The sequence below is a fragment of the Mustela nigripes genome, chromosome 12 (genome assembly GCF_022355385.1).
Source record: "Mustela nigripes isolate SB6536 chromosome 12, MUSNIG.SB6536, whole genome shotgun sequence".
In the NCBI taxonomy this organism is placed as follows: domain Eukaryota; kingdom Metazoa; phylum Chordata; class Mammalia; order Carnivora; family Mustelidae; genus Mustela; species Mustela nigripes.
The window spans coordinates 107,310,739-107,323,766 of record NC_081568.1 but is presented as its reverse complement, the minus strand read 5'-3'; the positions used below and the strand labels follow the sequence as shown (position 1 = coordinate 107,323,766).

Genomic DNA, 13,028 nt, shown 5'->3' with positions numbered 1-13,028 from the left:
ACACTTCTGCAGGTTGTCCAATAACTAAAATGAAATGACATTCCCAATATCAACTTGTGTTCTCTAAAGCAGATTTTCCTCTCTAGTTATCTATAATAGGAAATAAAAAGGAAAGAATAAAGGTACATTCAGAGCAGACTCTGCCTATGTATTATTTCTATCTAATTGTCCTTGAGGGCTTCTCCCTCTCTCTGTGTCTCCCTCTCTCTCTCTCTTTCTCCTACTCTCTTGCTCCCTCTCTCCCTGTCTCTTTATGAAGACAAAGTGAATGACAGAGCATTATTTCTTTTTTTTTTTAAGATTTTTATTTATTTATTGAGAGAGAGGTAGTGAGAGAGAGCATGAGCGAGGAGAAATCAAAGGGAGAAGCAGACTCCCCATGGAGCTGGGAGCCCGATGTGGGACTCGATCCCAGGACTCCGGGATCATGACCTGAGCCGAAGGCAGTCGTCCAACCAACTAAACCACTCAGGTGTCCCCAGAGCATTATTTCTGATTCTCTCATGTTTGAAAAATTATCACAAGTTTTTGAATGGGAAAATATATTTTTGTATCTTCTATAACCAAAACAATTTTGCCTATTACACTCAAGTCTGAATCAAACAGTAATTAAAATCTCATTCTATGCATCCCCCTTTATGTGAACTCCATCGTCCCAGGTATCAATAAAGCAAGATCTTCATTCCTAGTGCTGGTGTCTACAAGAAACCAGAAGCCAGAAGCTGTGTGCCTTGCTTCGTTGACTTGATCTTGTCTTCAAGAACTTGGCAGGAGTCAGGGGCAGTCAGCCAATGACTGGACAAGAAAGGTGTAGCTGGCAGGTGGGTGTCCAGGGAATTTCATTATCTTCATCTGAACCTCCTTCTGAGCTTTAGGATCACATTTCAAGTCTTCTCCTTTTTTAGTGATCAGGTGAAGTATTCTTAGACGTGGTATCATCTTTTGCTGTCCTAAGGTTCCAGTCCCACCCACATTCAGAAAACAGGTTCGCATTTCAAGTCCCTGATCTGACTGATCCTAGGCACAATGAAGCAAATATCCTCTGTGGATGGTGAAAAAAACATGTCATTAAAAAAATGTACCTTTAATTAATTCCACAGTGCCTAGAAAAAGGAAGCCAACTTCTAAAATTGCTTCATTGATTTTTTTTCTTCTTCTTCTTCTTTTTTTTTTTCGTTTCTCTTCTTTTTCTTTTTTACATGTTAGGGAGAGATACTTTATCCAACACTTTAAACCCTCTTTGTTTTCTAGGAAATGCAGAAATAATATGCGGTCTTTGTTGCCTTCCTTAAAAAATAAAGGAAACTCTACAAAAGGCAAAGTGAGGGTGACAATCTCATTATTCTTTATCCTGGCGTATATAAATTACTCAGAGAAATTAAACACAGACAAATATCTTCAGAAAGCCACAAAAAAGTTGATTTTTCCAGAGTGAGACTTTGCTCCCCAACCCCCAAATCAGAATGTTACAGTAAAATGTTTCTTTCAATAAAAGTCTTTTTTTTTTCTTCTTTGCTGTAAATGTCCTGTTCATGGTTGGGCAGATTATTCCAGAACTTAACTGGAAGACCATCTACATCACGACGGAACTATGCAAGGGAAAGCCAAGTTCCAACATGGAGTGATGGGAAAGGCTGGGCTACCCAGAGGAGATGACTTCATCAGGGAGAAGAGAGGTTCTCTGAGTCGGTCCACACGGCAGCCAAATGGCTCAGCACATCTGCACCCGCCCCCGGGAAAGCTGTCTGGAGCAGAGTATCAAAAATGCCATCGTTTTTATAAAGAAAAAGTTCAAGCCATAAATGAAGCAGTTCAACTGAATTGAACCGAGACAGTGTCGACCTTACTCTCCTCCTCAGTCACTTTCTCAAACTGTTTTCTTCCCCTCCCACAGCCCGAGAAATATAGGTCACTTTTTACAAAGCATTTGTCTCACTGAACCAAGATGAACTGAAGGATTTGGTTTCTGAACACAAGGAAGTGGTAGAGATCTTACCATCTTTGCGGTAGGGCAGAGAAAAACGCAGAGAGGTTTTCTTAAGTGGCAAAACTTTTGCAGTTACTATTTCTTTTCAGCAAGTACCACCTTCCATGTATTTAATCAGAGTACAATGGGACCCAGAGACAAGAAATTTGATGAAAGCACTATGGATGGCACCCAAAACCACCCCAGCATCATTAATGTCTTGGGTGAGCAAAGGTGCGAAGCAAGACAGCAAACAAAGGAAGTTCTACATAGTGAGAACTTCAGTATAACTATCAGAACAAGACACAGAAGTAACAGGCAGGGATTCCATTTTAGTTTTTTCAGCAAAAAGAACTGCAGGACAAGTTGAACGCCAGGGACTTTAGGCTTTTGTCAAAAAATATCCCATTTTAACCCTGCAATTCAAAGGACATCAAATATTTGCAATAGCTCATCAAGAAAAAAGAAGAGAAGGATATCTATAAGACTCAGCAAATACTTATCACAAACAGACTGCCCTCAATTTCATTTCTATTCTCTTTGTTCAACCCCGCAAGCATTTACTGAGCACTGTTAATGTGTACTGTTTTAGACCTCAGGCATTCAAGCATTATTCAAAAGTTAAGAATTGCTCCTCAGCCTAAAGAAGTTTATAATCTCTATAGAAAAAATAACTTATTGGAGTGGCCAAGGTTATTATTTGACTATCATTATGTTGACTATCATTAGGTTATCATTATGACTAATGAATTTAAAGGGAAAAAAAGCATTTGTGTGTGTGTGTGTGTGTGTGTGTGTGTGTGTGTCCATTGGCTGATCTAACCAGCCATCTTTTAAGAACATGTCACTGATTACAAACAGATCAGGGGAGAATGACAGCTCAACAAATCTCCGTTACTGGAAAATCACTTGCATGCATAGTCTACTGACATTGAGTCCAGGCATTAATCTTGTTGTGCATGAAGAAATTGTGTTTCTAGTTTTTTCCACAATAAAAATAGTTCATTATATGTCATGAACTCAGGGTTCATTTTAAGTTTCTGAAGGTCTTCTGAAGTTGATAAATCAAACTGAAGTTGAAAGTGGAAGGAAACCATTAAATGTCATCCTAACAGAAAAGAAGGTCAGGGAAATTGATCACTCCAAGGACACTGGGGTCTCTGGCTGATGGACATGGGCATCAAAATGTAGGCATTAAAAAATGAGAGAAAAGAAGAGGCACTAAAAATTCTTCTTAGTCATCACAAAGCTGAAATAATTTGATTTTAAATATTGTATTGAATTCACAATCTCCCCTCAAAAATGCCGTTGACAATGTGTTATAGCCCTTCCCATCCCCATTTCTGCAACTCTCTTGGGAACTTTTGTTTCCTTCTCTTTGGTCATAGCTACCTGTGACTGCCTCCTCCCCCCATATCATTTCACGCAGTATCTCTCTCCAGCTTTATTGAGATATAAATCACATATAACATTATGTAAGTTGAAGGTGTACAATGTAATGACTTGATACATGTAAATATTGTGAAATCTTAAACCCAGTAAGGTTGGTTAACACATCTTTTATCTCTATAATTATCATTTTGTTGCTGTTGTTTCAGTGAGAACACTACAGCTCTATTCCCACAGTGACTTTCAAGTATACAATACAGTATTGTTAACTATAGTCACTGTGCTGTGCATTAGGTCTCCAGAACTTACTCATTTTATAATTAAAAGTTTGTAGTCTTTGGCCAACATCTCTCCTTTTCCCCTAGACCACCCTTTTACTTTCAACATGATGAAAGCCTGGCCATATATGACAAACCCACAGCTAACATCACATTCCATGGTTAAAGGTAGAAAGCTTTTTCTCTAATATCAGGTGTCCACTCTTCCTACTCTTATTCAGTGTGGTACTGGATATCCTATCCAGAGCAATTAGTCAAGAAAAAGAAAGTAAAAGGCATCCAAATCAGAAAGGAAGAAGAAAAATTGTCCCTGTCTATGGATGACATGATCTTATATATAGAAAATCCTAAATATTTCACCAAGAAAATGTCAGACCTAATAAAGGAATACCATAAAGTTTCAGTAAAAATCAACATACAAAAATCAGTTGCATATTTGTGTTATATAGTAACAACCATCTGAAAAGGAAATAAAACAATCCCATGTAACAGTAGCATCAAAAACAATAAAATACTTAGGTATAAATTTAACCAAGGAAGTTAAAGAACTATACGCTGAAAACTATAAGACACTGAGGAAAAAAAGTTGAAGATGACACAAATAAATGGGAAGATATCCCGGAAAAGTTAATATTTTGAAAATGTCCCTAATACCCAAAGCTATTTATAGATTCCATGTAATCCCTATCAAAATTCCAATGAAATTTGGATGAGAAATTTTCCAAAAAAAATTAAAAGGATAAATAAAAAAGAATGCTATCTATCTTAGTTTGGGTTCCCACATAGGCAAGCCGGAGACCAGGATTCAAATGCAAGCAATTCATTTAGGAAGCAAGACCAAGAAACATCTGTAGAGAAGAAGGCAGGAGACAAGGAAGGGAAGGAAGCTAGTGGAGGGTGCATTTCAAGCAGGCTGTCACTAAAGGTAACTGGAGCTCATTCCCACTGGGGGCTGCTGAGAAAGAGTAGAGAAGATGCACCACAGAGGTATCCCTTCTGGATTATTTACAGGTTGAGGGCTTTTCTAAGGGGTGTTAATCTTCTGCCCCTTGGGTATAGGTGCCTACAGACTGAGCTCTGGTGGCCAGAGAAGGCTTCCCAGGCTAAAAGATCCAGGGGTTGTGATGGGAAACTGGGCCAACCTGCAGGAAATGATAAGGTGAGGGGATGCCAGGTGGGATACCAATCACATATGCTATAATTCTCAAAACTCTAATCACCACTTGGCTGGCTAGAAAGGCAGGACTGGCAGCAACAGGTTTCCTGCTTTGGTTCAGGGCAAGATGAGGCTACAGGTTTTAAGGTATCAAGGAGGAGTGTGAATCTAGCCATGGCTCCTTCTGGGGAGGCCATGCTCCCCCCATGCCGGGATCATATCAAGGCTACTTGGTCACACAAGAGCTGCCTCATTAGCAGGATCCCTAGTCTAAATCTCAGTGCCTCTTCTTCCTCTGACAGATCTAGTTCATAAATTCACCTCACGTGGAGTTCCTCTAACTTTCCACATGTCATCACTGACAGAAGCTGTGCGAGAATAGGGCCTTTTTGTGTCCGGTTCACATTCTCACACAGTTCCTTAGCACAGTGCCTGGCCCATAGGAGGTGATCGATAGATATGTTAATAGATGTAGAATGAATATATTTGTTGATTATGTTTTATGTCCTAAAGACTATCATTAATGAATAGAAATGGAAACAGGAATAACTCATACTCTCTGTCTCAAGAAACAGCGAAAACTCAAATGCTTCTACAAAGGCCATGAGGACACCACTAAAGAATGAAGTAGGCAGGGAAGTAAATGAGAGAGAACAGTAAGAAGTTTGGAAGCAAGAGAGCCTAGTCATTCAGAACATGGGACAGTTGGTCCAGTGCTTCCTGTTCTTGAAACATTCAACAGGCCCTGCAAAATGGTCTGAGGACTGATTTTCATCGGAAGGATCCTAAGATTCCAACCATAAGTTTAAACAATCCAAGGGAAGGCTGGTGGGAATCTAGTGGAGGTAAGACTCATTTTATTCCCTTTGTCTATGCTGTCCTTTTCTTCTTTTGCTTACCCTACCCATACCCACAACAGTAAACACTCTTATGAATTCCCAAGAGGCCTGTATGCTATACAGAGGCTTAGGAAGGGGAGAAAGCAATGGCAGGGAGATTTCAAGGAAGAAAGGGGACCAATACACAAGGATTTCTGAAGAATCAAAGAAGGCTGAAACCAAAATGTAGCAGGCAGGGAAGATGCTGCCTCCCTACCTAGCTACCTCTCTTGGGAACACCTATCCTAACTATGTTCGACCAGTGCCCATGACTCCACTTGAGCTCCTGTTCTAGAGCCAAAAAGTCCCTTTTCCCCTTGTAGTTGAGGGATCCAAATACCCAGCAACCCAAGTGGTAATAATGCATCTTCCTAAGTGGGTCTGAACCAAGAACATGGTTAATCTGCACTCTTCAATGTACATTCTTGACTTTTTATCTTTGAGGTGATGTAGAGTGAGGACGAAAAGCACGATTTTACACTATTCATAAATAAAGACTGGCCCGTCAAGCTATAAACAAAATAGGAAAGAATACCTCCTGTGACAAAGACATGTGCATTTTGGAGGGGGAAGAAGTGGGGAAGCAGATATCAAGAGAGTGAGGAAGAAGATGGAATCTGGATTATAACTGGGAATGATTTCCTAAAATAACCCAGTGATGCCTAACAGTTATGGCAGGTCCCGATGGGAAATGGAAGAAGCTGAGGGAAGGCAGTGTTAACCTGGGAACAGACGGATAGCTGATGCCTATGAAACAGTGGGAAGTGGGGGTAGTAAAAAGCAAAGGTGAATGAAAAATTCGGCTGCCTGAAAGCAAGCTATTTGGTAGCTTCCAGGTTAAAAAATGACCACTGAATATTATTGTTTTTCTTCCCAATCACTGTCTGAAGTGCTGTGTTAAATGTTCCCGTCCCATTAAGAGTAAGGTTCCATAACTCTCTGTACACTTTTCATTAACATATGCTTATTTTTACATAGTTGAAAATACGAATCTCATAGACTAATTAAGGTTCTCTTTCCACCAAAGCTTCTCTGCCTGTGGCTCAAGCGATATGAGTCAGGGAAGGAGGGTGTCTATGTTTTCACTCTTCCTACCGCTCCCTGATTCTGGCATGGGGCAGGGCCAGCCGGGCTACTCTGGGACCTCTGTATTTGCTCTCTTCTAGGCTTCAGCATTCCTGCTACAAAGAGGCAGAAGTGAGGGGGAAGGAAAGGGACAAGACCCTCTTCTTTATGGGATGCTGTTAGAATACTTTTTGGGATAATTAAACCTTCCTGGACAACGGCGACTGGCAGCTGATGCCCTCCATGGGTCAGGTGTCCCAATGCTGCCCACCTAGAAGTCAAGTGTGCGCTTTCCAGGAGTCTTTAGAGGACATCCTGCAGTGCAATCTCCTGCCCTAGGAGGTGCACTTGTGCTTCTCTCACCCTCAACTCAGTCTCAGTTGATAGGCCCCACACCCCCTACTGTTGTTCTCCAAGTCTGACAGCTGACCCTTGGGACACCAGCGAGGCAGCTCTAGTGCAGCTACTTCCTGCCTTTCACTTAGCTCATTAAGAAAAAGACCCAAATTCTGGTCTTCGCCAGACCAAATAGTGGGAGTGCAGGCTCCTCGTGCCCTCTCTCCTTCCAATCATTTCCCACCAAATATCTTCACTCCTGTATGGTAGGCACAAGGATGAACAACAAAGTCCCCTTCTGAGTACATACACTGAGCTCCACTTCTTAGAAACATCCTCAAGTTCTGTGACTTCTCTTGGAGTCTCCCCTTCACCTCTCCTTTGAGGAGAAGAGAGAAAATGGACAGTACTCACCACAAAAAAAACCTGGCATATAGTTTGGTGGATGGTAGCACAGGAGATATTGGTGAGGAGTAAAGCAGGTTGTCAGGTTGTCTATAAATGCAGCCAGATGTATCTTGCTGGTAAAAACAGATTTGTCCAGCAAGAAAGATATTACAAAAACCTTTCCTCTAGTCTCCTCTGTCATAGCCCCTTGACTTTCTATCTGTGCCTTTATGGAACTGTAGGTGTGCATGTAATTCATATTGTAGACCTTCATGTCTCATGTGAATGAAAAATCTCTAGGCATTCCAGTGATACGGCGATTCCATACCAAATTCCAGGATTTCCTCTGATTCATAGCATTTTGGTATTTCTATGCAGGGAGAAGAGATCTGGCTATGGTTCAGCAGTAAGGGCAGAGAAACACTGTCAAGTCTTGGAAAGTTCTAAATAGGAAGGTCAGGGGTTTGATATAGGGAAGCAACGGGAAGGAAGTAGTAATCTGAGCACAGACTCCAGCAAGGTAAACAGGTTCCCGACATGTCTGGCAGTTCTTGATCTGGTTTCAGATGGAGGAATTTAATAAGCTTTAAGGTCTTAAAACCTGAGTGACAAACAGAATACAAAACAGTAGCAGAGTTTAAAGTCTTGTAGAACTGAAGTCATAGGAGGGGGGGAACAAATCTCCGCTCGACTACTTACCAGTTTCATGAATTTGAGCAAGCCCACCAACCTGTTTCCTCACTGGCAAAATGATGGTAACAATACCTACACAATAGAGTTAACAAGATTTGACCCACCTAACAAATTGGCCAGGGCCACTGTGCATTGCTGTTCAATCTTTGCACTATATAAGTGTCCAGCCAAGCAAATGAGCAGGGGCTAAAACAGCATCCAAGCTGTGCTAGTTACACCATTGACCCAGCAAAGGTCTATAATCGACAGGAGCAAGGGGCAGATTTTCTTCTACGTCTGACACAACCTGCCAAGACTTTTACCAAGGGACTCTATTTTCCCACAGCTGGCCCCTCTTTGTAATTTTCATAATGCCTGCAAACTTGGGGCTAGCCATTAGACGAACAAATAAATGGAAGGTGGTGTCTTGTTACTGGGGCATGGCTTCGGCTAATCTTCCTACAGAAGACTGCTCTCAGTCAATTCACAAGAGCCAGCTCCAAGTGAATGCACTGGTTCAAGTCAAGGACCATCTACAACTAGATCAGTATTTTTCAATATATATCTTGTGCCACTATAGAAAACAATCTGTATTTTACAGTTCTGACACCAATGTTCAAAGCAATAGAAGAAAAATTTTTAAAATGGGACTTCATCACAACTGAAAACTTGCACAGTGTCAAAGCATACCATCAAGAAAGTGAAAAGACAACGCACAACATAGGACACAATTTTTGCAAATCACAGATCCGGGAAGGAACTTTTATCTAGAGGAGATGAGGAAATTTTACAACTCAATAATAAAAAGACAACCTATTTTTTAAAAAGTAATCAAAGTTTGTGAATGGACCTTTCTCCAAAGAAGATTAACAAACAACCAGTAAACTCATGAAAGATGCTCAATACCATTAGCTATCTGGAAAACACAATTCAAAACCATGATGAGATTCTACTTCATAGCCACTAGAGAGCTAGAATCAAAATGTCAGATATAACAAGTGTTATTGAGAATATGCAGAATTTAGAACCCTGCTCACTGTTGGTGGGAGTGTAAGATGGTAATGCTACTTTGGAAAGTGGTCTGGTAGTTTCTTCAGAAGTTACTCATTTGTCCTAGCAAATGTACTCCTAGGTATATATCTGAGAGAAACGAAAACAGATGGCAACAAAAAAATTTGCTTACAAATGTTCATAGTAGAATTGTTCCAAGAATGGGAACAACCTATATGTCTATAAACTGATGAATGAATAAATAAAATATGGTATATCCATATAAGGGAATATTATTCAGCAATTAAAAAGAGTGAAGAACTGAGGCATGCTATAAATTGATGGACCTTGAAAACATTATGCTAGGGGAACAAAAGCCAGACACAGAAGACCACATATTATAGGATTCCACTCATATGAAATGTCCAGAAGGCAAACCTATAGAGACAGACAGTAGATTAATAGGGCTACCTAGGGCTGAGCAGTATGGGGAAATGGGGTTGACTGTTAGTGGGTGTGGTGTTTCTTTTTGTGGTCATGAAAATGCTCTGGATTATGTCAGTACTGATAGATGCATAACTCTGTAAATAGAATGAAAGGCATTTATTTGTACATTTTAAATGTGAATTGTGGGGTATACAAATTATATCTCGAAGGTGTTACTGAAGAAATGTGAAGGTATCTTTAAAAATCTTACTTGTGACGCTCGTAAAAATGCAGGAGTCTAAGCCCTTCTCCAGACTTCCTAAATTAGAATTTCTGTGAGTGAAACCCAGAAATGTGTAATATAAACAAGTACACTGAATCATTCTTTTATGCCATAAGTTTGTCAACCACACGACCAGTTTGTCATAAGAAGTAATTGTATTATGTTTTTTGTTATAGCATTTGCTGGGAGATTTTTCCTTGTAATAAGTGTGGCATTTGAAGTCCAACAGTTGAAAAATTGTTTGGATAAAAACAAACAAACAAAAACCTTTTTTTCCCATGTGAGCAGTTAAAGGCAACAAATTGGAAGAGTCTATCTTTTTACATTTCTCACTCATGTGCTCAATGATAAAAGTTAAAGGTAGTAAAAAAAAAAAAAAGAAAGATAAAACAAGTAAAATTTCAGTAATTCACGGTAAAAATTTCCATCATCATCACCTTCAACCAAAATAAAGACAAGACAGCCCTGGAAAGTTTCTAAAGCTTAGGGGATCCAGTTTCTACTTTCCCCTTCACCACCAACCACTGGGATGAGATTTCATCTTTCCCATTTCCAACTCTGGCCATTCCTTTTACAGTGTTTACTAAATCAGAATAAAAGTTTGAGGTGAAAGTTGTTAATGTGAATTGTATGACACCATGTTAAAAATTAAAAATTTTCCTATTAAAGATTTTTTTACTCTTGGATTGCATATCTGCCTTCTGCCCTTCTATTTCTACAGAATGTTAGTATTTACAAAGTCACAAAGTTAGTATTCCCTAGTCACTTAATGTTTGAACAATCCCTGTGTAGTGTATGTGGAAGATAATAAGAGATGTGTTGGCAGAGACATCTAGTTGTTCCCTAAGTTGAAAATGTACCCAGAATTTGTTTTGATTAGATTTGGTAAGACACCAATATCATCATGAAGGAAGAAGTATGCACACATAGATCTCTAGAAATAAGACACATTGAATGCCACACAGTATCATATGGAGAAGGACCAGGGATGGTCAGGAGTCAGATAAGGGGTGAAAGCAGAGCATGGCCCAGAGCCTTTATTATTAGTTTTATTTTATTTTATTTTATTTTATTTTATTTTATTTTATTTTATTTTATTTATTATTTAGTGTGTGGTAAGTAATAGGTAAGAAAGGGTAGGTACACTGAGTAACTTTAGGGTTGGATAGTTTGAATAGGTTTGGCAGGCTCTGGGCTAGTGAGATGGCCCCTAGTGGTCTAGTACCTGGCCTTGGGGAGATACAGGGTTGGTATTGGCTTGATGTGTGTTTGATAAAGAGGTGTGTTTTATAAAGGGGTTGGTTGGGGTTGTGGGCTCTGGATTGTTTGGTTTGTATCTGGAAGGCATACTCCCAGGAGAATTGTTTACCATCTCTAGGAATTAGCTAGCTCTAGGAGGGGCAGTCTCTCCATGAGGAAGGCTCCAAATGCCAGTGCATCAAGAAATAAGAAAATAAGTAAATACAGTCAATATATTCCCCCCAACTAATTGTCTGCTCAACAGGTCACACCTCCTTCATAGCTTCCTTGGATCATCACTACTGGGAAAATGGCAACATTTCCCAGCTTCTCTTGCAGCCAGGAAGGACCATATGACTGACTTTTGGCTAATAGGACGGGAGAGGAAATGATGTGATCAACCTCTATGATATGTCATTCAAGGAAGGCAACATGGTCCCTCTTCCTCACTTCCTTCATTCTGCTGCCTAAAATGCTGTCTAAAACCCAGTTCAATTTCTTGATCATGTGTACAAAGACAACAGCCTAGGGAAGGCAAAAGGGCAAGAGAGGAGGAGCCTGGGTCCTTGGCCCTGTGAATTTGCCATACCAGTGTTGATGGAGCTTATTTATATTAATTAATCAGATTGTTCCATGAGAGAGAAATAAACTTGCAGCTTGCCAAGTCACTCTAATTCTGAGCCTCTGTTAGAAAGATTAAACCTATATTGTAATGGACAGAGGTGAGCTACTGTGCATAGTTGTGCAAGCATCTTTCTCACTGCACAGTGTACAGCCTCTGTTCTGTACACGGCAGCCATGAATACAGTCCCATTGCTTAGATGAGGAAAGAAAGTCTCATGGAGGTTAGGCCTTACCTTTAGTAAATCCTAGACCCAAAGCTCTGCAAGGATTATAGAACCTAAAAGGATAATATGCCAGCTTCACTATAAAATCAAATACAGTAATATATCAACGTTCTTAGGCAAAAGATAAAAATATGATAAGCATCAGAATTCAATATTTATTACTTTAGAAATGAAAGTAGGAATTTTAAACAAAAATAGACTTGGAGACAATTCTCCTGCTGAATGTTGTTCAACATGCTCGGAGGAAGAGGATATGTCTTTAAATTCAGTAGTGAACGTGACAGGCTGTGCATGGGGCCAGTTATAATGCCCGTATGTGTGGGTCTATCATTTGCATGCATTCAGATGGAAATTGAGCATCCATATTTTACTTACAGGTGCCAGTGAAGTGATTGCACTTCCCCAGATCCCTTTGTACATGTAATTACTTGATTTCTGAATCAAATGTGCGGTTTAAGGATGGAAATAGGTACACAGTAACTCTATTTGGGAGGTCCAGTGTTGACATAAACGACTAGAGACTTCTTTAACGAAAGAAAGATTAGATAAAGGATTCAAATTTAGTTTAAACATTCGATATCTGGGGATTCATTTATTTGAAGGGTCCAATTTGATTTTCTGCACTTTACGCTGCACTTTAATTGGGAGATATAGTTAAGTGATGATTGAAATAATTAATCTGTAATAAGAAAACAACTGCAAAGTATCATTTTATCAGTAGGATATATCATATCAGTTCTGTAGCTTTCTGAAAAAGTGTCAACATTTTATATTTGGATGACTCGTAAAAAGGTCCTGTTGTTCTAAAACATACATGCCTAATACTAGCAATTGCAAAACTGAATTTTGCCTCCAGAGTCCTAAGAGATACTTTCTGCTTTCTTCAAAAGTCACTTCTTTCCCGTTTGTCCATTTCCACAGGAAATGGAATAGTCTTAAAAGCAAGCCATCTTGGAATTGGGAGGGAGACAAACCATAAGTGACTCTTAATCTCACAAAACAAACTGAGGGTTGCTGGGGGGAGGAAGGTTGGGAGAAGGGGGTGGGATTATGGACATTGGGGAGGGTATATGCTTTGGTGAGTGCTGTGAAGTGTGTAAACCTGGTGATTTACA

At 39.8% G+C, this 13,028-nt stretch overlaps 1 protein-coding gene across 3 annotated transcripts in view; it reads right to left on the bottom strand.

Annotated features, from left to right (window-relative positions):
- Positions 1-630: 630 nt before the first annotated feature.
- Positions 631-13,028, bottom strand: part of XRCC4 (X-ray repair cross complementing 4) — a 337,294-nt gene continuing 324,896 nt past the window's right edge. The window contains exon 8 of one of the 3 annotated variants that reach the window (XM_059418190.1): positions 631-1,745. In XM_059418190.1, the coding sequence (XP_059274173.1) occupies positions 1,579-1,745 (167 nt within the window). In that variant the 3' untranslated portion in view covers positions 631-1,578. The remainder of the gene's footprint in view (positions 1,746-13,028) is intronic. The other 2 variants (XM_059418187.1, XM_059418183.1) reach the window with 2 other exon arrangements.